The sequence below is a fragment of the Microcaecilia unicolor genome, chromosome 8 (assembly GCF_901765095.1).
Source record: "Microcaecilia unicolor chromosome 8, aMicUni1.1, whole genome shotgun sequence".
Classification (NCBI taxonomy): Eukaryota; Metazoa; Chordata; class Amphibia; order Gymnophiona; family Siphonopidae; genus Microcaecilia; species Microcaecilia unicolor.
Window position 1 is genome coordinate 145564818 of NC_044038.1, and position 25019 is coordinate 145589836.

At 48.0% G+C, this 25019-nt stretch overlaps 1 protein-coding gene across 1 annotated transcript in view; it reads right to left on the reverse strand.

The window, feature by feature from the left end:
* Window positions 1-25019, reverse strand: part of HDAC3 (histone deacetylase 3) — a 93085-nt gene that overhangs the window by 63738 nt on the left and 4328 nt on the right. The window contains 1 exon segment of the mRNA XM_030212811.1: window positions 11688-11770. Within this exon segment, the coding sequence (XP_030068671.1) occupies window positions 11688-11770 (83 nt within the window).

A 25019-nucleotide genomic window follows, 5' to 3' on the forward strand; every position in this document is an offset into this window, starting at 1 on the left:
AACTCGGGGGAGAAAACCCCCCAGATGTGAATTTCAGCAGCCTGGGCCACAGCCCTAGACGCACCCTCAACCGGCGCTCGCAAGAGCGGGGGAGCAACATGCTGCGCATCCAAGATGGCGTCCGGCGCGACACTCCGCGAAGGAGCCCGTGCGGGAAGAACGGCGCTTAACTTTAGCCGCTTTTTTGCCGTCGCCCAAATCAAGGGCGGCCATGGCATGAACATCTCCCAGCTCAAGGGCGGCCCAAGAAGAAGCCGTCCGAGCAGAGTGGCCGGCCAGATGGCGGAGGGCGAGCAGCGGGGGATGGCGCTTATGGCGGGAAAAACCGCCGCGCCGGAGGAAGACCCGGGACACTGACCGGCCTCCAAACTGACACCCAACAAGGGCGAATCAGACTTTAAAACCCCCCGCATCCCCGCTAGAAGTGCACACGCGCTCGGGGAGCGATTCTTCGCGCCCTCGCCCTCCGACGCCATAGGCCACGTGGAGATCAATCGGGGAACCCCCTGCCCGCTATAAAAAGGTAAAAATTACCTGCTTCTCGCTCCGAGCTGTAACGACCTGGTGTCCCAGTGAGTAGCTGCAATAAACGTTTAAATAAACGTCGAAATAAACGCCCTTAAGGACGTCCAAAAATTTTTTTTTTTTTTTTTTTACGGAGCCAGCGGGAGGGGGGAGAAAAGGAGGGACCTGGCGCCACCAGGTTTGCACTTGCTCAAGAAGAGCCCTCAACCCCAGGCACTCAACAAAACCTAAAAATTAGGCTTGGAGGCCTAGCCAGAGCTGCTGCTGTGTGTGACCACCACCTGCTGAGATAGAGAACATACTGAGGAGTTTCCGGCAGCACATGACCACATATAGGGAGGCAAAAGGATTGCTCTCTATCTCCACCTGCTGGTAGATGGACACAACCCACCAGTCTATGGATTGATCAGCATGATGATATGGAATGGCCTAGTTTTGGAGACCAGATAATCAATTCACAATAGTGACTAGATGAGTACAAAAACAAGTAAGCAAGCATCAGACTTGGAGTGCGCATACATGTCAACCATGTTGACAGTTCTCAATTAAGGACAACTACTGTAAAAAGAACAAACATGCTAGAGTGGATTTTGCTCCATCACTCATCCTCAAAAGGAGAATTAACATGATTATACCAATCAAAGATGCTGAGAAGAAAGAGACACAAATACAAGATAGAAGACCCTAAGGAATCAGTCAGTATATGTTCTGAAAAGTCAGCACAAATATGGTTTTTGGAGTGTGGCAAAGTGACTAATATACAAAAGGAGCAAATTATACGGATAGATGGCTATTCTGTGTTCAGTTCTCATCCCTCTCACCATCTTTGTTTGCTCTCTTCTCTGCTGATGATCCACATGCAAATTTGTTTTGAGTGTGAGAAAGGGATTAACACAAATACAAAGCCATACAAGGTTTATACAGGTAAAATGACTTTCTGAACATTACCAGGTCTCTGTGCGAGTAAAAGACCTTCATATGCTGGGGGGAGTAAATGTATGCAAAAAGGGAAAATTAGGTTCTTACCTTGGTAATTTTCTTTTCTTTAGTCATAGCAGATGAAGCCATTACGTATGGGTTGTGTCCATCAACCAGCAGGGGGAGATAGAGAGCACTCAGCTTTTCACAGTGCCTCATGGCCAGCCAGCTCCACTGCCTCTTCAGTATTTGAAGCTTCCAAAGCAGTATGGCAAACCGCAATGGGAATAACATGAACTTTCCTCACAGCGAACGATGGCCCCTTAACAAGGCATGAACTCAAAAGGAGGGAATGAACACATCCTCCTGGAGGAATAAACTTGTCCTCTTATTGTATAACTGGAGGGGATACACGCAACCTCCTGGAGGGAATAAACTCATCCTCCCAAACCATAAACTGGAGGGAATGGACTCATCCTCCTATAAGTGACATGAATCCTGAAGACTGTTTTCCAACTTTCTCCCAGGAAGGAACTTCAGGAAACAAGAACAGAACCTGAAAACAGATTCACAGCATACAGACAATCATACAGGGAGGGCTCATGGCTTCATCTGCTATGACTAAAGGAAAGAAAATTACCAAGGTAAGAACCTAATTTTCCCTTCCTTGTCATCAAGCAGATGAAGCCATTACGTATGGGATGTAACAAAGCAATCCCTATATAGGGTGGGAACAGGTCACACCACGCGCTAGCACTTGTGCTCCAAAACGTGCATCCCTCCTAGCAGCCACATCCAGCCTGTAATGTCGGGCAAAAGAGAGCTTAGAAGCCCATGTTGCTGCACTGCATATCTCTTGACGAGAGAGTGCTCCAGTTTCAGCCCAAGAGGAAGAAATCGCTCTGGTAGAATGCGCCTTAAAGGCTACAGGCAGAGACCGGGCCGGCAAGCAGATAAGCTGAAAAGATAGTTTCTTTGAGCCAGCGGGGAATAGTGGCTTTAGACGCTGGAGACCCTCTGCGAGGACCTGATAGCAAAACAAACAGATGATCATAGATCCTGAAAGAGATAGTAACTCGCAGATACTGCAGCAGAGTCCTGCACACATCCAACAGGTGCAACTGCCCAAAAGATTCTGGAAACTCCTCCTTATCAAAGGAGGGCAAGAAAATAGGCTGGTTTAGGTGAAATGCTGAAACCACCTTAGGCATGAAGGAAGGCACGGTCCGAACCGTGACCCCGGACTCTGAGAATTGCAGAAATGGGTCTCTACAGGACAGCGCCTGGAGCTCTGACTCCCGTCTCGCCGAAGTAATGGCCACCAGAAAAACGGCCTTTAGTGTCAAATCTTTCTCCGATGCTCACCGAAGCGGCTCAAAAGGAGAAGCCTGCAGGGCCTTCAAAACTAGCCCCAGGTTCCAAGCTGGACAGGGTGCTCGCACGGAAGGCCGGAGCCGAAGCACCCCACTAAGAAACCGTGCCACATCTGGATGAGCAGCTAAAAACACGCCATCAATCTTACCACGAAGGGAGGCCAACGCTGCCACTTGCTCCCACAGGAAATTATAGGCCAAGCCTATTTGTACACCATCCTGCAAAAAGTCCAGAATCGGCGAGACAGGAGCCCGCATGGGTGTGATCGCTTTTGAAGCACACCAAGACTCAACTGGCGCCAAATCCTGGCATAAGCCACGGAAGTGGAACGCTTGCGGGCCTGCAGGAGAGTGGAAATGACTGTGTTTGAATAGCCTTTGTCCCTCAATTGCACCCTCTCAATCGCCATGCCATAAGACCAAAGCGGCAGGCGTCCTCCATGGCTACCGGGCCCTGTGACAACAGGTTCGGTACCAGAGGTAAAGGAAGGGGAGCCTCCACTAGCATCTGTCGGAGGTCCGCATACCAAGGCCTCCTGGGCTGATCCAGGGCGATGAGGACCACTTCTCCTGGGTGAAGTCAAATCCGCAGGAGCACGTGCCCTATCAAGGGCCACGGAGGGAACACATATAGTAGGCCCGGAGGCCAGGGCTGAGTCAAGGCATCCAACCCTGCCGAGCGAGGATCTCTCTGTCTGCTGAAGAAGCACGGGACTTTGGCATTTGAACTTGTCGCCATAAGATCCATCACGGGCTTGCCCCATTTGGCACATATCTGCAGGAATACGTCATCTGCTAGTTCCCATTCTGTTGGATCGATCTGATGCCTGCTTAGATAATCGGCTTGCACGTTGCTCTGACCTGCAATGTGAGCTGCCGACAGAAACTGAAGATGCAGCTCGGCCCAGTGGCAAATCTGTTCGGCCTGCGCGGCCAGCGCTCTGCACTGAGTGCCGCCTTGTCGATTTATGTAGGCCACTGCTGTCGTGTTGTCCGATATCACTCTGACAGCCAATCCTTCCAGGGTCACTTGAAAGGCCAGAAGCGCCTGAAACACTGCTTTCAACTCCAGGCGGTTGATGGACCACTCCGATTCCTCGGGTGTCAATAGACCCTGGGCATGCTTCCCTTGCAATGTGCGTCCCAGCCCTTCAGGCTGGCATCTGTCACTACTAGACACCAATCAGGGAGCGCCAGCGGAATTCCTCGCCGCAGCATGCTGTCTGAGAGCCACCACTCCATGCTGAGTCGGGCTGCAGGGAGCCAAGAAAGTCTGCATTGATAATCCTGAGAAACTGGAGACCATCTTTGAAGTAGGGAATACTGTAGAGGTCTCTGGTGTGCTCTTGCCCAGGGCACCACTTCCAATGTGGCTGTCATCGATCCCAGCAGCTGGACAATGTCCCAAGCTCGCGGGCGGGGCATCCTCAGGAGCAGACGGACCTGATTCTGAAGCTTGCACCGCCTTAGCTCGGGTAGGAATACATAGCCCGAGTCTGTGTCGAACCTGGCCCCCAAATATTCTAGAGATTGCGAGGGGGTCAGGTAACTTTTGGCCATATTGACGACCCAGCCTAGAGATTGAAGTACTGAGACCACTCTGGCTGTAGCTTGATAGCTCTGTTACAGAGTCTGCTCTGATGAGCCAGTCGTCTAGGTATGGGTGAACCCTGATACCTTCTCGCCTGAGCAAAGCAGCTACTACCATCATTACCTTCAAAAAGGTTCGGGGAGATGTGGCGAGGCCAAAAGGCAAGGCCCGGAACTGGAAATGTTTTCCCAACACTGCAAACCTCAGAAAATTCTGGTGCGGGGGCCAAATTGGTATGTGCAAGTAAGCTTCTTTCAGGTCTAGAGACGTGAGAAACTCTCCTGGCTGTACCGCAGCAATGACTGAGCGCAGGGTTTCCATGTGGAAATGCCGCACTCTCAGGGACTTGTTTAATTCTTTTAAGTCCAGAATAGGGCGAAAAGACCCACCTTTTCGCAGCACCACAAAGTAGATGGAGTATCAGCCGTAGCCGTGTTCGGCGGGAGGTACCAGGGACACGACCCCTAACTGAATCAGACCTTGCAAAGTCTCCTCTACCGCCGCCCGTTTGGCGGCAGAACCACACTGGGACTCCACAAACACGTCTCTTACTGGGGCGTTGAATTCTATTCTGTAGCCATCTCTGATCAGGTCCAGAACCCACTGATCTGAGGAAATATTGGCCCACTCCTCGGCAAAGAGGGAAAGACGTCCTCTGATGACAGGAAGCGAGGAGGGGGCCAGCGCACCATCATTGAGAGGGTCGCCCCTGAACTCCAGGCCTACAGCCGGTGGCTGCGTAACGCTTGTCCTGCTGAAAAAACGGCCACGAGAAGTGAACCCAGCAGAACACCCCGGGCAGTACCTTCTAGCTTCACGGAAGCGAGGTCTATAAGAGGAGTGGACCGCCTGGCCCTTAGAGGAAGGCCTCGGCCTATCTTCGGGCAAGCGCTGGGGTTTAGGATTTCCCAGGCCTTTAACAATTTTTTTTTCCAACTCCTCACCAAATAGGAGAAGGCCTTGAAAGGGCAACTTCACCAACCTTTGCTTAGAGGCCATGTCCGCTGCCCAATGTCGTAGCCAAATAAGACGGCAAGCCGCCACTGCTACTGCCATTTGTTTAGCCGGAGCTCTGACAATATCATAAAGGGCATCAGCCAAAAAGGACAAGGCCGACTCCAGCCGCGAAGCCACATCCGAGAAGGGCTCCGCTCCATCTCCGGGCTGTTCCACTGCCTGTTGCAGCCACGCAAGGCAGGCTCTAGCAGCATAACAACTGCATGCAGACGCCCGAACAGTAAGACCTGCAATTTCAAAGGACCGTTTAAGTGCTGCTTCCAGCCTACGGTCTTGTATATCCTTCAGGGCAACTCCTCCTTCCATAGGGAGGGTAGTTCTCTTTGTCACCACAGTGACTAGGGCATCTACTTTAGGCATTGCAAAGCGAGCCAAATGCTCCTCACGCAGAGGGTATAATTGCCCCATAGCCCTGCAAACTTTCAAAGGTCCTTCGGGGTCAGCCCACTGAGCGGAAATAAGCTCTTGGATGGAGTCATGCAAAGAAAAGGCTCGAGCAGGCTTTTTGGTACCAGCCATCCTAGGATTCACAGAGGAGGCTGTGACACTGTCAGGCTCTTCAATAGAAAGGACCTGTAGGGCATCTGAAATAAGCGCTGGTAGCTCATCACGGTGGAAAATCCTCACCGCAGAGGGATCATCCAGATCCTGTGGTAATTCTGCACCTGACTCTGGCTCCTCAGACCACGAAGGCCTGCCAGAACTCTCCGAATCCTCACATCCCGACCATGGGGGGGGGGGGGGGGGGGGAGAAAGGAGGTGCACCACAATCTGAAGGGGAATTAGCCCTTCTACGCTTTTCTTTATGCCAATTATCAGGGAAAATAGCCTCAGCGGGCAGTCCCAGGCCAGAATCCACCAGGGGGGACAATAGAAGGGGCCTCAGACGACCCTTGAGGGAGAGCTCTTTTCAGCATGTATGCTTTATGCAATAAGAACACAAAATCAGGGGAGAAAAACTCAACCTGGGCATCCAGATCCCGTCCGGGGCTAGCCGCTCCCTGAATAGCCTCAATTCGAGGTCCGTCCCCCCCCCCCCCCCCCCCCCCCCGGGCTCAGGGCTCTCCGTCTCTACTGAGGCCGTGCCATGCTGAGAATTCAAAATGGCGTCCGCTGTCAGCTCTGAGCGGGAAGAATCATCGCTCGCCATGCTCGGGCCGGCTCTTACACCTGTACAGCACGATTTACAGAGCCCCGCTGCTGATTTGCGCTTGCCACACTGGGAACAGCGCTTTACATTCTCTGCAGCCATTGCCGAAAACGGCAGGAAAATTCTAAATGGCGGTTTCACGCCAAAAACGCCCCCCCCCCCCCCCCCCCCGGAGGAGTTAAAAAACACTCTTACCTCACCGGACCGAGTATCACAGCTCCAGTCCCATAGAAGAATCAAAGGAAAACCTCTGTTCCATTTTTTTTAAACGCTGTGAGGAAAGCAGAGGTAATAAGAAATCCGGAGGCTCAGATGAGTGGGAAAGGCAGGGAAAGGCGAACCAATGTGCCTGCATCCACTGAGTGGGAAAGGACAGGGAAAAGCAAGCTAATATGTCCACATCCACGGGGGCATGGGTAAGGCAGGGAAAGGGTTAACCTATGTGCCTTCAAAGTGAAGCTGCTATAGCCTCTAACACCCCGGCTAAGAACTGGCAAGCCAGGAGCCACCTCCAGGCAGATTTCTGATGGAGCTCGAAGAAGCTGCAGCCACCCTGCTTGGGGAGATAGAGAATACTGAAGAGGCAGTGGAGCTGGCTGGCCATGAGGCACTGTGAAAAGTTGAGTGCTCTCTATCTCCCCCTGCTGGTTGATGGACACAACCCAAACGTAATGGCTTCATCTGCTTGATGACAAGGAAGAGGTAGATACGATTTCAAAATCCCTCTGCATATTTTTCACTGAGTACTGAAACCATGCAGGCATGAAGTCTGTGGACTTTTCAGATTGCATTTTTGAGCAGGTACATTTCTTAAGGAAAAGCAGTCAAAGACATTTGCATCTGTCCTTTGTGCATTTTTTTCTGTCATTTTTAAAAATGTAATCTACACAGCACTACAGCTCTCCCATGATACCTTACGACAACTGGAAAGAAAAGAATGCAATGCTATCTCCACTACTGTTGCTTTAATGCTAAATATCCTGCAGAACTTATAAAACAGATTAATTTTGAATGATAACAGTAACCATGTGTGACAGAACAGTGTGTTTTAAGCCTGTAAAATTGCCTTTATTAATTCTTAAAGTGTATTTCTCTAGTTTGGCCAGCAGGTGGTACATGTTTTATGTTAAAGCTGTTATAGAAAAGCGAATGCTCCCTCTTTAGTTTCAGTCAGTGAAGAAGTGATTTACAGTACTGTGACCAGTATACTTTTAAAACGTGTTGACTGGGCTCTGATTGGCCCAGGAGTTCTTTTCATTTGAATTGTACTGGCTTTTGCCCTAGTTTCAGCCAGGGAGAAAGAGAGACAGAGAGTGAGCGCTCTTTGCTGAATCCCTGTAAAACGGTTATATTTGACAACTGGTGAGAAGCTATGTGTCTTGATCTCCCCAGGTACTTTCTGGAGGGTAAACAAGTGTTTGTTTAGTGTTGTAATTGATCCATATTTCAGTTATCTATTATTGTTTGCTGATTGCACATTTTTTGTCCATTGTTCAAGTTCCCCTGCCCCCCTGAGAATCAGTATAATCACTCCAAAGCAAAGAGAAAAGACAATAGACTACTTCTGTGCTCTCTTTCGTTCTCATTACAGCCACCCTCAGAGGCAAAGAGCCTCATGTTATGACCAAACTAGAAAACAAATCATGTTCCCCCTTTTTCATTTTTTTTAAACATCACATATGTTGACTCTGCCTGTCTAGACTGATAAAAGAATCCCGGTGGTTTATGTGTTGGGTCTGTGAGTGCTTTCTGGGAACTGTGGGACCACTGGGAGTGTGGCTCCATTAAACTAGAAATCACTGGGGATAATCTGAGCATGGGAGACTTGCCCAGAGGTGGTTGAGACCCAGTCAGTGGAAGGAGGGTGCTAGTGTAGAGCACAAGTGGCAGGTGCAGGCTGACCTGAGTTGTGCTGGGGATAGACCCTCTATGTGGCCGCAGAGTAACCCCAGGTGGGTGGCTAAGTGTTTCGTGAAACTGTGTATAGAACCCCCAAGTTTCTGAAGAAAGTCCAATAGCCAGATATTCTTGCTAGCTTAAAATACATGACCTGCAGATATAGCCCAAAACATGAGTTACAATTACAGCACTAAACAGACAACTAGGGAAGCCTGACTGAAATCTCACTGCTGCTCCTTGTGATCTTGAGCAAGTCACTTAACCATACAATGCAAGCCCTCCACAAACATGGAAGCACCAAACACAAGTGAATTTAACTTACCTTGAGCTATTACCAAAAAAAATGCGAGCTAAATCCAAAAAATAAAATAATTAATTTTGAACTTATGGCTTGGTCAGTTTCTCGAAACCAGAACAGTGTGCATTTATAGTGCTTGAAAACAGTTCAAGAAATTTGAAGAACACAGACTACTAGCAGAATCCTTGCTGACAGTCTCGTGATCTGAGATATTAAATGTGACATGACACCCAGAGACATCTTCTGTTATGCTCATAGTGTACATATTGATTTCCTACTGTGCCTTGCAAGAACGGTGAATGAAACCCATCCAGATTTATTTCGTCAAGTCTCTACTTTTGTACAAGTACACAAGGCCAAATATTTTAGGTATCTGGCCATTTATAATTTTACAAAAATAAGACTAAGAAATATGCTGGCATTTCTAGAGTAATGTGGGTTTTTTGTAAATACAGCATATTCCAGCCTAAATCCTTTAAAACATGCAGTAAATCAAACATTTTTTTCATCTTCATCCAGTGAAGAATAGACTTTCCCAAAATTCCAGGTACTCCTCACTTGTAGTACTCTCTTATCTACCTGAAATATTTCACCAATAGCAGACAGTTTCTTATCTCTATGTTTTAAGCAAACAGAAAATTTGTAAACACTGGCAATAACAAATAAGAATAAACAAATGGTTGTTAAAGACACAGATGATGTTTTGTCCACACTGCTGAATTATAATGAGGAATCTAGTAGATTTTTAGAAACAAGAAAATGATTACGAAGCAAAATTTCTTGTAATTAAGAACTGCAAAACAAAGCCCAACTTGTAAGGATAAATTTGGTTTTACCTGCTAATTTGCTTTAGTCCCTCCAGATTGGCCCAGAGAATGATGGGCTTAGAATACCTACCAGAAGGTAGAGACTGAGATGATCAGATTCTTGGGAGAGCCAATAAATATCCTGAACTGCCCCCCTGAGAATCAGTATAATCACTCCAAAGCAAAGAGAAAAGACAATAGACTACTTCTGTGCTCTCTTTCGTTCTCATTACAGCCACCCTCAGAGGCAAAGAGCCTCATGTTATGACCAAACTAGAAAACAAATCATGTTCCCCCTTTTTCATTTTTTTTAAACATCACATATGACTCTATTGACCAATTCCTTGAAGAGAAGACCAAAACGCCCTGACCAGTCAAATGCATACAACGACTGGACTGAATATCTTCAGAAAAAAAGACAAGTCTTGATAAAAGCAAAAATGGGAGGCATCTGTGTCAGTCTGTAGGAACTAAAGGAAAGCAAATTAGCAGGTAAGACCTAATTTGTCCTTCCTTAGCATCCCTACAGACTAGCCCAGAAGAGACTGATGGGAAGTGCCAAAGCAGTAAATTTACAGAAGCGACCCACAGAGTCCTGCAGTCAAAACTCAAACTGCAGGAGATAGTCCTTGACACCTTAATTGGGAATTACACCTCTACTGCATGGAGCCAGCACTGGAATCCCTGTAACCTCTCTGACCCCCACGAAAGAACTGGGAATACTGAAACAACCTCACTGAGAACCATCTGTCCTACCTAGTCGAAAATACCTAAACTCCTGAAAATGATTCCTAGCGGCCGCCAACCCTCACCCTGATTTAGGACGGTCTTCTGGCAAACAGGCACCTTTGTGTCACCTAGAGAATGACACGAGGACAAAGTTTGTTCCCTTCCCGTCTCCATCCATGGTAACAGTAACCATGTCGTTCTCTTTTTAAAAGTAGAGGTTTTGAGTTCAGTTTTTCAATAAAAGGCATAGTTCAAACAAGCATTTTAATTTTGGCTGCAGCAATTTGTATTCTTCATCAGTTAGCTGTCATTGTATTTTGAAATTATTTTTGCATTTTGTATAATATATGCACATTTAGAATTTATTTCTCAGAAATCTTTGGCTTTTGCTGTAACACATGTCCTTCTCCAGGAAGCCTGTTTTCTTTACCCCCATCCAACATAAAATGCTGTCCCCAGTGACCTGGTTACCCTCCGTCAGATTTCAGACTATACCCAAGTAACCTAATACTACTTCCACAAACATCCTGATCAACAAGAGCCAGGGCACCAAGTTTCTCACCCCTAATACACTCTCCTTCTGGAGGCCTTCAGAAAGGAGGGAGTGCCTCTCCCTCCAGCCTGAAAGTTGCCTTTTGAAGATCTCTGACTTGGGGAAGGAAGAGAGCAGAAGATGAGGAGTGTGTGGCCTAATATGCAGCTGCTCTCCTTTCATTCTTGTGATTAGCACCGAGCCAGGGCTGCAGCTGTGGGGGCAGGGATAAGGAGGATGTGCATGCATGGAGAAGCCAACACTTTTCTCCCTTCCCTTCCTCCTCGCCACGGGTGTCATATACTTTTTTCCTGCAGCAATTCAGTCACAGGCCAACTCCATGGCCTTCCTTCTGCTGTGTCCCCTTCTCTCTGCTTTTTTTTTTTAATACAGTGGCCAAGGCACAGAAAATTCAACTCCTTAAAGGAGAAGAATAAGGGATTTGGGGGAGGACTCAGTCACCCAAGTGTAGCACTAGAGAACCTCCTTGGACCTCAACCCCAACCAAGACAGTCAGAACCTTTGAAGGGAGCATAGAAAAATGTATGTCTGCTTCAAATTAGAAAGCTAGAAAAAAAAGGCTAGCCTACCCACCCAACTGAGACTAAAGGCTCACCACATCCACCACCTACTGGAGACTAAGAAATACCGATTCTAAAAGGGGTGAGGTTCAGGATATTTTTGGCTCTCCCAAGAATCAGAACTTCTCAGTCTCTACCTGCTGGTAGGCACGCTCAGCCTATCAGTTTTCTCTGGGCCAGTCTGGAGGGACGCTAAGGAACTGAAATTTAAGACTGACCTTTTCTGGAAAGTTTTACTTCATTCTAAAATGTATACATTAAGACTTACTATCATCTTCTTGTAGAGACCATAATGAAGTACTAGACTGTGAGTAAGTGCTAGGCGGTGCGGCTTCATAGGGTGCCCAGTGCCTAGGGGTGAAAAGAAGAAAAAGTCGGTCAACTTCCATAGTTGTAAACCAGGACTTCGATAATAGAAAGGAAAAGCTAGAAAGTGTTTCAACAGTTCTTCCAATGAACTCTACCCTGCCTTTCAAAGTAACATACTGACCGGATCTAGTTCCCCTTTCCTAGTTGTCTGAACAATAAGCAGAAGCACAAAAAAAGCCACTTTTCTCAGTAAATGCCACCCAAAAGTCACTCAGTTTCAATTTATTGCTCAAACTACTAATTATATTCCCCTACATCTTTCAAGTCCTGGAAACATATTTATTCTTCTTATAAAGATATCGTAGATGTTAACATCTAATGAGATCTGAGATGAGAAAGACTAATTTTATTTACATAAATTTTTCAAAAGATTTAAGCCAAAAAGTTTTGGTTTTGAAAAAAAAAAAGCATGTATCTGCTTTGCCTTTAATCGTTAATGTATAAATGTAGATGATTAAAGTTAATGGCTTCCAAGTTTTCAGCCCAAAGACCAACAACGGCTTCACCAGGTGAAGGTGTGCTCTGGTAAATTAATTAATAGGAAAAAAGGGGTCTTTTTTTTATTAAACTTCAGCAAAAGTGGCCTTAGCACACCCTTACTCTAGTATTTCCCATGTGGTAAGGCCGTTTTTACTGAAGCCATAAAATGGCCATGCCTTAATGGTAAAATTATGTATCATACCTGATAATTTTCTTTCCATTAATCATAGCTGATCAATCCATAGACTGGTGGGTTGTGTCCATCTACCAGCAGGTGGAGATAGAGAGCAATCCTTTTGCCTCCCTATATGTGGTCATGTGTTGCCGGAAACTCCTCAGTATGTCGATATCCAAGCTCCATCTGCAGGACTCAGCACTTAGAGAATTACACCCACAAAGGGACACTCTGCCCAGCTCACCACCGCCGAAACGGGGGAGGGGAATTAACCCAGCTCATCCCCACACAAGTGGGGGAGGGGAATCCGTCCAGCTCATCCCCGCGGAGCCGGGGAGGGACACCACCCCGCCGATGCGGGGGGGATCTGGCTTATCCTGCAACCGCAACCGCGGGAGGAGCTGACTGACCCTAACACCGCCGAAGCGGGAGGGGTACAAAGCTGCCCTACAGCCGCACGAAGCAGGAGGGAGCGCCGGCAGAATTTATGTCTCAATCCAGCCCCGTAAAACGGAGGGGAGAGGAATGCAGCAGCTCACTGTAACACAAACTCGTCTCAACTCTTGAAGAATCCAATTGAGAAAACTTGAACACGAAGTCCTCCCGAACAGGAACTGAAGACTAAACTTGAACCTGAAATGCAACCAGAATATAAACAGTACAGATATCTGGGAGGGGCTATGGATTGATCAGCTATGATTAATGGAAAGAAAATTATCAGGTATGATACATAATTTTACCTTCCATATCATCATGCTGATCAATCCATAGACTGGTGGGATGTACCGAAGCAGTACTCACCCAGGGCGGGACATAGAAATCCCTGACCGCAACACTGAAGCTCCAAACCGGGCCTCCGCCCGAGCAGCCACAGTCAAGCGGTAATGCCTGGAGAAGGTATGGGCCGATGCCCAAGTTGCCGCCTTGCAAATCTCTTCCAAGGAGACGGACCCGGCCTCTGCCATCGAGGCCGCCTGAGCTCTAGTGGAGTGAGCCTTCAGCTGGATAGGCGGCACCTTCCCTGCGGCCACATAAGCTGCTGCAATGGCTTCCTTGACCCATCTTGCCACTGTAGGCTTAGCAGCCTGCAGACCCTTACGAGGACCTGCAAACAGGACAAACAGATGATCCGATTTCCGGAAATCATTGGTCACTTCCAAGTATCTGAAGATGACTCGTCTCACATCCAGATATTTGAGAGCAGAGTATTCCTCTGGGTAGTCCTGCCTACGAAAGGAAGGGAGACAGAGCTGCTGATTCACATGGAAGCGAGAAACAATCTTGGGCAGGAAGGAAGGCACTGTGCGAATAGTCACTCCTGCCTCAGTGAACTGCAGAAAAGGCTCTCGACATGAGAGTGCCTGGAGCTCGGAAACTCTTCTGGCTGAAGTGATAGCCACCAAAAAGACTGCTTTCAACGTCAGGTCTTTCAGAGATGCCCTCGACAAGGGTTCAAAAAGGCGGCTTCTGCAAGGCTCTTAGCACCAGGTTGAGATTCCACGCAGGCACCACTGAGTGCAGAGGAGGGCGCAGGTGATTAACTCCCTTGAGAAAACGTACCACATCTGGCTGCGAAGCCAGGGAAGCACCCTTCAGGCGGCCCCTGAAGCAAGCCAGAGCCGCTACCTGGACTTTAAGGGAACTGAGCGACAGGCCTTTCTCCAGACCTTCTTGCAGGAACGCCAGCACTGAAGAAATTGGAGCAGTGAAGGGAGAAAGTGAGCCTGCTTCACACCACGCTGCAAAGGTACGCCAAACCCTGGCGTAAGCAGTAGAAGTAGAGCGCTTCCTCGCTCTCAGCATAGTGGCGATGACCTTGTCTGAGAAGCCCTTCTTCCTCAGACGCTGCCGCTCAATAGCCAGGCCGTAAGACCAAAGGGGGAGGGATCCTCCATCACCAAAGGACCCTGATGCAACAGGCCCTGCTCCACTGGCAGCCGCAGAGGGTCGTCCACTGAGAGCCTGATCAAGTCCGCATACCAGGGACGTCTGGGCCAGTCCGGACCCACCAGGATTATCCGGCCCGGATGCTTTGCCACCCGGTCTAGTACCCTGCCCAACATGGGCCAGGGCGGGAACACATAGAGAAGCTCTTGTGTCGGCCACCGTTGGAGAAGAGCATCTACTCCCAGAGATCGAGGATCCCGTCCTCTGCTGAAAAAGCGCGGCACTTGGCAATTGGCCGATGACGCCATCAGATCTAGGCTCGGCTGGCCCCAGCGCTTCGTGATGTCCAAGAACGCCTGAGCCGATAACTGCCACTCTCCGGGATCCAAAGTATGGCGACTGAGAAAGTCCGCCTTGACATTCATGACTCCGGCAATGTGGGCCGCTGACAGCTGTTCCAGGTTCGCTTCCGCCAACTGGCATAGATTCATGGCTTCCTTGGCTAGAGGGGCACTCTTGGTACCTCCCTGGCGGTTGACATAGGCCACAGCCGTGGCATTGTCCGACAGGACCCGTACTGGCTTCAACGCCAGTACCGGGAGGAACTCCAAAAGCGCCAACCGAATGGCTCTGAGTTCCAGGAGGTTGATAGACCACTTTGCCTCTGCAGGAGACCAGAGCCCCTGCGTTGTCCTTCCCAAGCAGTGGGCTCCCCAGCCCGTCAAAGAGGCGTCCGTCGTGACGACAATCCACTCCGGGGTCACGAGAGGCATCCCTGCAGACAACCTGTCTGTCTTCAGCCACCAGCTCAGCGCCTTGTGCACTGCTGGGTCCAAGGGAAGGCGCACAGCATAATCCTCCGACACCGGAGTCCAGCGCTGCAGCAGAGAGTGTTGTAGTGGTCTCATATGAGCCCTGGCCCAGGGCACTACTTCCATCGTGGCCGTCATAGAGCCCAACAGCTGCACATAGTCCCAAGCCCGAAGCGGAGAGGCTACTAGGAACTGGTCCACCTGAGCCTGAAGTTTGACAATCCGATTGTCCGGCAGGAACACTCTGCCCACTTGGGTGTCGAATCGAACTCCCAGATACTCCAGGGACTGAGTCGGGCGCAGCTGGCTTTTCTCCCAGTTGATGATCCACCCCAGGGAGCTCAAAAGAGCAATCACCCGGTCCACAGCTTTGCCACACTCTGCATAAGAGGGGGCTCGGATCAACCAGTCGTCCAGATAAGGATGGACTTGTACTCCTTCCTTTCGCAGGAAGGCCGCGATGACCACCATTACTTTGGAGAAGGTCCGCGGAGCAGTAGCCAACCCGAACGGGAGGGCTCTGAACTGGAAGTGTCGGCCCAGGACTGCAAAACGCAGATAGCGTTGATGAGGAGGCCAGATGGGAATATGCAAGTACGCTTCCTTGATCTCCAAGGATGCCAGGAACTCCCCTGCCTTCACTGCCGCTATAACAGAGCGGAGGGTCTCCATTCGAAAGTGCCGAACTTTCAAGGCCCGATTGACCCCTTTGAGGTCGAGGATAGGCCGTACAGAACCTCCTTTCTTTGGTACCACAAAGTAAATGGAGTAACGTCCCTTGCCAAGCTGATTTTCTGGCACCGGAACGACCGCACCCAGGCGGATCAGATTGTCCAAGGTCTGCTGCACTGCCACAGCTTTGACCGGAGACTTGCAGGGAGAGAGTACAAATCCGTCTCTTAAGGGTCGGCAGAACTCTAGCTTGTAGCCGTCTCTGATGACTTCCAGCACCCAAGCGTCTGAAGTTACCCTGGTCCACTCGCCCAGAAACGAGGACAGGCGTCCTCCAATCTGTACTGGGCCATGGACCAGGACCCCGTCATTGGGTACGAGACCCTGGGGGAGGACCGGAGGGCGCACCTCCGGGACAGCGGTCTCTGCGAAAGGAATGCTGCTTGGGGGAGAAATTCCTCTTGATGGAAGAGGGGGCAGAGGAGCCCGACTTGCCCGAGCGGTACCGACGGGCTTCCTGAAAACCGTCCTCTGGAGATACCGGGGCGAGCACTGGCCCGAGCCCTGACCTCTGGTAACCTCTTGCCCTTAGACGTGCCGAGATCGGTCACAATTTTGTCCAGCTCGACCCCAAAGAGCAGCTTGCCTTTAAAAGGCAACTTAGCCAGGCGGGACTTAGAGGCGTGGTCAGCAGACCAATGTTTCAGCCAAAGCCACCGCCGCGCAGAGACTGTCTGAGCCATACCTTTAGCCGAGGCTCTCAAGACATCAAACAGTAAGTCTGCCAAATAAGCCAAGCCCGATTCCAGGGCCGGCCAATCAGCCCTCAAGGAAGGATCCGAGGGGGAAGCCCGCTGCACAATCGTCAGGCACGCCCTGGCCACATAGGAGCCGCAAACTGAGGCCTGCAAACTTAAGGCAGCCGCCTCGAAGGACGACCTTAAGGCCGCCTCCAATCTTCTGTCTTGGGCGTCCTTTAGGGCCGTGCCACCTTCCACCGGCAACGCCGTTTTCTTAGTCACCGCAGTGATTAAAGAATCCACGGTAGGCCAAAGAAAGGCCTCCCGTTCACTTTCAGGCAAAGGATAGAGGCGGGACACAGCCCTAGCCACTTTGAAGCTCGCTTCCGGGACATCCCATTGAGCCGAAATTAAGGTGTGCATGGCATCATGCACGTGGAAGGTTCTAGGCGGGCGCTTTGTCCCCAGCATAATGGCGGAGCCAACAGGGGCTGAGGGAGAGACGTCCTCTGGAGAGGAAATCTTCAAAATGCTCATGGCCTGCACTAACAGGTTGGGCAAATCCTCTGAGCGAAAGATCCGCGCTGCACAGGGGTCATCCGCTCCATCCGAGCGGGAATCCGTCTCCTCCAAGGAATTCCCAAAGGACTGTTGGGAGAACTCAGATACGCTGCCCTCATCTACATCAGAGGAAACAGAGTCCTCTAAGACCTGGGAATCCACCCGAGGGCGTTTACTTCCGGGGGCCTCAACCCCTTTATCGGACAAGGGAGAAGGGGCAGCGTTTTGCATAAGGAAGGCCTGATGCAGCAGCAAAATAAACTAGGGGGAGAAACCCCCCAGACTGTGCACTTCAGCAGCCTGGGCCACAGCCCTAGACGCACCCTCAACCGGCGCTCGCAAGAGCGGGGGAGAAACATGCTGCGCATCCAAGATGGCGTCCGGTGCGACACTCCGCGAAGGAGCCGCGCGGGAAGAACGGCGCTTAACTTTAGCCGCTTTTTTGCCGTCGCCCAAATCAAGGGCGGCCATGGCATTAACGTCTCCCAGCTCAAGGGCGGCCCAAGAAGAAGCCATCCGAGCAGAGTGGCCGGCCAAGATGGCAGAGGCGAGCAGCGGGGGATGGGCGTTTATGGCGGGAAAAACCGCCGCACCGGAGGAAGACCCGGGACACTGACCGGCCTCCGAACTGACACCCAACAAGGGCGAATCAGACTTTAAGACCCCCGCATCCCCGCTAGAAGCGCACACGCGGTCCGGGGAGCGATTCTTCGCGCCCTCGCCCTCCGACGCCATAGGCCACATGGAGATCGATCGGGGAACCCCCTGCCCACTATAAAAAGGTAAAAATTACCTGCTTCTCGCTCTGAGCTGTAACGACCTGGTGTCCCAGTGAGTAGCTGCAATAAACGTTTAAATAAACGTCGAAATAAACGGCTTTAAGGACGTCCAAATTTTTTTTTTTTTTAACGGAGCCAGCGGGAGGGGGGAGAAAAGGAGGGACCTGGCGCCACCAGGTTTGCACTTGCTCAAGAAGAGCCCTCAACCCCAGGTACTCAACAAAACCTAAAAATTAGGCTTGGAGACCTAGCCAGAGCTGCTGCTGTGTGTGACCACCACCTGCTGAGATAGAGAACATACTGGGGAGTTTCCGGCAGCACATGACCACATATAGGGAGGCAAAAGGATTGCTCTCTATCTCCACCTGCTGGTAGATGGACACAACCCACCAGTCTATGGATTGATCAGCAGCATGATGATATGGAAGTTACCATTAGCACGAAGCCACTAAACAAAATTTCTGTGTAGGCACTTACAACCACACATTTTGTAGGAGATAAGGACTCACGTGGTACTCCTGTGCTAACCAGTTAGCACATGTTAATGAAGATGTGCTGATTGTTTAGAGCAAGAATGCACACTCTATGTCCCCTCCCTAAAAAACGTTTTAGTGCGTGGTTTAGTGCATACTAATTTGGCATTTACTGCAGGACATCTGAGTACATTAGTGCCTAATGCAACTTAGTAAAAGGGCCCCAAAGTAACAAAAACTGCCATTTGGCATTACAATCCTACAGCTACAATAAACTTTACTCTCTTCTATCTCTTTTCTAACTCTGCCATCAATCTGAACGTCAAGTTTGTTTTTCATTTCTTTTTAGCTACATGCTGTAGGACTCATTTCTTGGTAATAACTGGAAGGGGGGGGGGGGGGGGGGGGGGGGGGGGGGAAGGTTTGCCAGATGAAATGGTCATACCATATATACTCATGTACAGGTCAAGAAATTTATAGACTTTAAAATGGAGTCTTCAAATTCACTGGTCATTTTTCATGGGCAGGTATCTCTCCTTCTACTCCCCCCCCCCCAAATCCATGGATCAACATCTCCCCACTCCCTGCCCCCGGTCTACCTTAAAAATGCCTCTCTCTCTCTCTTGGCAGCAGCAGCAATACAGATATGGTGCCTACGGCCTGACCCAGAGCCTTTACTCTGACACATCCTGCTTGCACAGAAACAGGAAGTTGATTCAGAGGGGGCAGGACACATTACAGGAAAAGCTCCAGGTCAGCCAGCAGGCACTGTATGTGTATTGTTGCTGCTGTAAATCGGAAGGGTGCAGGTTGGGGGGGGGGGGTAAACCGAACTCCGGAGTAGAGAGGAGGGAAAAAGTGGTGCTCAACCAGGTGATGGAGGGAGGGCTGGAGGGGAGGGTAACCTCGACTTACACATGAGTATATACAGTAGATTAGCTTTGGGTCCTCCATCATGCATACGCTCATCCAAATTTTTGTCCGATCTAGATGGCCAAGAATTTTCTTAGATTCAAAAAAAATTTTTAAATTGTTTTTGTATAGCACAGACATTGGCCATCACTGTATTTTTCAGATCAGGGTTCTAGGGGTGGGTGATAATGGGATGTTTACAAAATTGGGGATCACAAGTCTTTTTGCTCTATACAGTATAGTGCTTTGTTCATTGTTCTTTCACTGTTTTTATCCTTATGTACTGAACTGTTGCTTGCCTAATATTCTTGGTCAACTGTTTGCTGTATGACTAGTTTGATCCTGAATACAAAAAAAAAGCGTTCAAACAAAATTAATTTTGTATTTTTTAAACATATGTTACTGTTAATTTAAACAAGTGTGATACAATTCCACAAGTGTGATTATAAAGCAAAACAATCAACTCTGTTGACATACAGATTTCATTCTAGTTCAACTATGAGGTAGCCTGTGTCTGTCAGATAAAGTAAATCCTGGTTATATAAAATTGTTAATGTGTGAACTTGCATGAGCTAACAGCTACCGCACAAGCACACCAACTGTCAGCGCCATATGATACAAGTTAGCTACACATATTCAGTGTTGCCAGGTGGAAAATTTTTTTCCCACCCAATCCAGCACAAAAACCGCCCAAACCCCGCCCCTGACACCCCCACCCCCGCGTCATCACCCCCCCCGCCGTCATCAACCCCGCCCCGCCTCCCCCGTCACCGGCCCCGCCTCCCCCGTCACCGGCCCCGCCTCCCACGTCATCGGCCCCGCCTCCCACGTCACTAACCCCGCCCAAAAACGTCACTAACCCCGCCCCCCGCGGCCGGAAAAGCCGCACAAAAAACCGCCCTGAAGCCCAAAAAGCAGCCCAAAAAACCGCAACCCGCCGCGGGCAAAAGTTTCCCGTGGCGGGTCGCGGAAAACCGCCCAACACCTGGCAACACTGCACATATTCAAGCATTAAGCATGTGTCATCATAAAGGGCGGGAAGTAGGCAGAGAATGGGCAGGGCCTTCATGTTATAGTTTGAATTTAGCACTTACTGCACAATAACTTTTGCTGTAAGCTCAGGACCATTTACCGCCTCCTAAAAGGAGGTGCTAAGTGCCTTCACACTAATTAACAAAAAGTGTACACATGCTAATAAACTTTTCAGTATGGTAATTGCTGAGGACATGCTGGGCATACCCCCAATAATTAGCGCACAGCCTTTGCACTTAGCGAACTCGAACAATTGTTAAGGTGCACTTTAGTAAAAGATCCCATTACTTACATAATGCTAGTACACACCTTACCCATGCTTAACTATAAAACTCTATAGTACTCAAAATTGCCAGAACATTTAACACCCTAGGTCCCAGACATCAGCATCTACACAGGACAGGATTAAAACACAGACAAACTAGGTATGTGCCTAGGGTCCAAATGTTTAGGAAGATCCCTCTGAGATGTACTCATTCAACTGCTCCAAAAGGCAGACTTTTGCCTTGGTAATTCAACTACTGGCAGAAAGAAGAGTTGGACTGGGGAGACCAGAACCACCACTGGCTGCAGAGGTCTGTTTGTATTCTTCCACCCTTTGGGGTCAGTAAGCAAGTACTTCTCTCCTGTTAGTTTTCCTCTGCAGTCAGAACCGTGTGGGGACCCATTTGTTGGAGTTTAAAATATATTTTGGGTAGGTGGAGGGGAGGGCATGGCCAACACTTGTTTTCCTAGTGACCACCAAAGGGTTAATCCTGCCTTGCATTTCCATTACTGCCCATCATAAACAAACGTATAGCTGTTGATACATTAAGTCTTTCTATTCAGGGACACCTTTTTGTGTCTATCTTATGCATTTTTTAATTTTGTCTGCACTACCTCTTCCAGGAGGGCAATTCCAGGCATCCACCACCCTCTCTGTGAAAAAGCATTTCCTGACATTACTCCTAAGTCTACCTCTAGTTTTACTGCTTCTCTGTGTCTGGAAAAGATTTGTTTGTGGATTAATACCAGTCAAGTATTTAAATGTCTGTATCCTATCTCCGCTATCCATTCTTCCCTTTAGGGTATACATATTCAGGTCTTCAAGTCTCTTCTCATCTCTTGACGCAATCTTGCTATCATTTTCATCGTCTTCCTCTGGACCACGTCAAGTCTTCTTACATCCTTAGCAAGATATTTATTTATTTTATTTGTTGCATTTGTATCCCACATTATCCCACCTCTTTGCAGGCTCAATGTGGCTTACAATACGTCATGAGTAGTGACAATGCATGAGAAAGTATACATTTAGTAATAACAGAAGAATTTTGGGTAACATGATGATAGAACATGATAGTATTTTTCAGCAAACATAGTAAGAGAAATATAAGAAATATATAAGAATTATATAAGAAAATATATATTTAGTAATAGCAAGAGGATCTTGGGTAGCGTGATGATGAGAAAACATATTAATATTTTGGCAGGTAGATATAATGGAGGTAGTTCTGGATATGTGTACAGGAGTTCATATTTGTTGATCATTGTTGTATGCCTTGTTGAAGAGATGAGTCTTCAGCAGAATTCGGAAGTTAGCTAGTTCATAGATCGTTTTTAAATTGCGCGGCAGCACATTCCAGAATAGGGATAAACATAAAGGAATCCTGTTCAGAAGAAATGGATCCTCAGGAGCTTAGCCGAGATTGGATAACAGAGCTGGTAGTGGGAGGCGGGGCTGGTGGTTAGGAGGCGGGGATAGTGCTGGGCAGACTTATACGGTCTGTGTCAGAGCCGATGGTGGGAGGCGGGGATAGTGCTGGGCAGACTTGTACGGTCTGTGCCCTGAAAAAGACATGTACAAATCAAGGTAAGGTATACACAAAAAAGTGGCACATTTCTTGGGCAGACTGGATGGACCGTGCAGGTCTTTTTCTGCCATCATCTACTATGTTACTATGTGTGCTCAGGTAGGAAAAGGTTGACGCATGCGTTAGTTTGTATTTGAGACCTTTACATTTTGGAAAGTGAAGATTAAGGAATGTGCGGGATGATTTTTTAGCATTCCTGGGTGGTAGGTCTATCAGGTCTGACATGTACACTGGTGCGTCTCCGTGAATAATTTTATGAACTAGGGTGCATATTTTGAATGTAATACGTTCTTTGAGTGGGAGCCAGTGCATCTTTTTTCGTAGGGGTTTAGCGCTTTCATATTTTGTTTTACCGAATATGACCCTAGCTGCAGTGTTCTGAGCTGTCTGAAGTTTCTTGATTATTTGCTCTTTGCAGCCAGCGTAGAGTGCATTGCAGTAATCTAGGTGGCTGAGTACCATCGAATTGTACCAGGTTGCGGAAGACGGTTCTTGGGAAGAAAGGTCTTACTCTTTTTAATTTTCACACTGAATGGAACATCTTCTTGGTTGTGTTTTTCGCGTGACTCTCAAGTGTTAGGTGTCTATCGATGGTAACTCCAAGAATTTTTAGAGTGTCTGAAATTGGAAGATTCAGTTTTGGTGTGTCAATAGTGGTGAATTTGTTCGTATTGTGTTGTGAGTACCAGGCATTGGGTTTTTTCTGCATTGAGCTTCAGCTTGAATGCGTCCGCCCATGTGTGCATGATATGTAGGCTTTGGTTGATGTCATTGGAAATTTCCTTTAGATCTTGTTTAAATGGAATGTAGATCATTACGTCATCTGCGTATATGTATGGGTTAAGGTTCTGGTTTGATAGTAGTTTCGCCAAGGGTATCATCATTAGGTTGAATAGAGTCGGTGAGAGGGGGGATCCCTGTGGAACTCCGCATTCAGGTATCCATGTAGCTGATGTAGTCGAATTAGATGTCACTTGGTATGATCGTGTGGTTAGGAATCCTTTGAACCAGTTGAGAACATTTCCTCCAATTCCGAAATATTCAAGGATATGTAGTAGTATTCCATGATCAACCATATCAAAGGCGCTAGACATGTCAAATTGTAGCAATAGTATATTCTTGCCAGTTGCAATCGTTTGTTTAAATTTATTCATGAGAGTATCTAGTACTGTTTCCGTGCTGTGGTTAGACCAAAATCCTGACTGGGAGTCGTGTAGTATTGAGAATTTGTTTAAGTAGTTTGTGAGTTGTTTGGTTACCATGCCTTCCGTTAGTTTGGTTATTAAGGGTATGGATGCTACTGGTCTGTAGTTGGTTAGTTCGCTGGCACTCTTCTTTGCGTCTTTGGGTATTGGAGTGAGTAGAATGTTTCCTTTTTCCTTCGGGAAGTTTGTAGCATATAGTTTATGTGATTCGTGATGTCTATTATGAATTGATGAGGGGCGGATGTCATAAGGTTGTTTGGGCATATATCTAGTTTGCAATGAGATTTGGCAAACCTTTTGAGCATTTGGGAGATAAGATCCTCCGATAATATCTCGAAATTGGTCCAGGTTCTGTCTGCTGGGTATACACCTGGATCTGGATCTAGACAGTCTAGGAGTGCAGCGTAGTCGGTGGTGCTGACTGGTATTTTAAGTCGCAGTTGTATGATTTTCTCATTGAAGTATTTCACGAGGTTGTCTGCTCCAGGTGTATCTTTGTTGCTGATTGTGTTTGGTGTGGTATCTAGTAGTTTGTTCACGAGTTGCAAGAGTTTGTGTGTGTGTTTGTAATTCGGTCCAATTTCATTTTTATAAAATAGTCTATTAGTTTGCCTTATAGTGTATTTATATTTCCTTTGAAGTTGTTTCCAGGCGTTTAGTGATATGACCTCCTGAACTGAACACAATAGTCCAAGTGGGGTCTCAATGATGACTTGAAGAAGGGCATTAACACCTCCTGCTGGGGATTCTTCTTTATGCAGCCCAGTCCAGCATCCTTCTGGCTACGGACATCACTTTGTCACATTGTTTCACAGCCTTGAGATCCTCAGACACTATCACCCCAAGGTCACTATCCAAGTCTGTGCATATCAGGTTCTCAACCCTAGCACATATAGCTACTATGGATTTTTACTCCCCAAGTGCACCACTCTGCAAGTCTTTGCATTAAACTTTTAACTGCCAAGCATTAGACCATTCTTCTAATGTTTGCAGATCTTTTCTCATGTTTTCTATTCCCTCTGGTGTGGCCATTCTGTTGCAAATCTTGATGTCATCTGCAAAAAGAGACTTTTTCTTCTAACTCTTCAGCAGTCACTCACAATCTATTAAACAGAATCAGCCCCAGTATCAATTCCTGAGGTACTGCAGTACTCACCTTTCTTTCCTCTAAGCAAATTCCATTTACCACCACTCTGTCATCTGTCAGTCAACCAATTTCTAATCCAGTTGACTACGCTGGGTGCTAACTTCAGTCTGCTAAGTTTACTGATGAGCTACCTATAAGGAACCATGTCACTTTTACCAAAAAGGATCCTCTGTGCTTAGTCTATACTCTCTTAAATCCTTTTACTGTTTTAGCCAACACCATATTCCATACTTCCATTAACTTTTAAACAAAAAATATTTCCTGACGTTGCTCTTCACTCTGATAGGGGTGGAAATATTTTTAGGTCAGAGTTTCCCGAAACCTGTCCTGGAGGCACACTTGGGTTTTGGAATTTCCTCAGTGAATATGCATGAGGCCCTGCACAATGTATGCAAATCCATCTCATATAGAGTTATTATAGATATGCTAAAAACCAGACCACATAGGATCTGGGTAGGAAACACTGATTCAAAAACTATATGTGACAGCCACACTTTTTTTTAAAA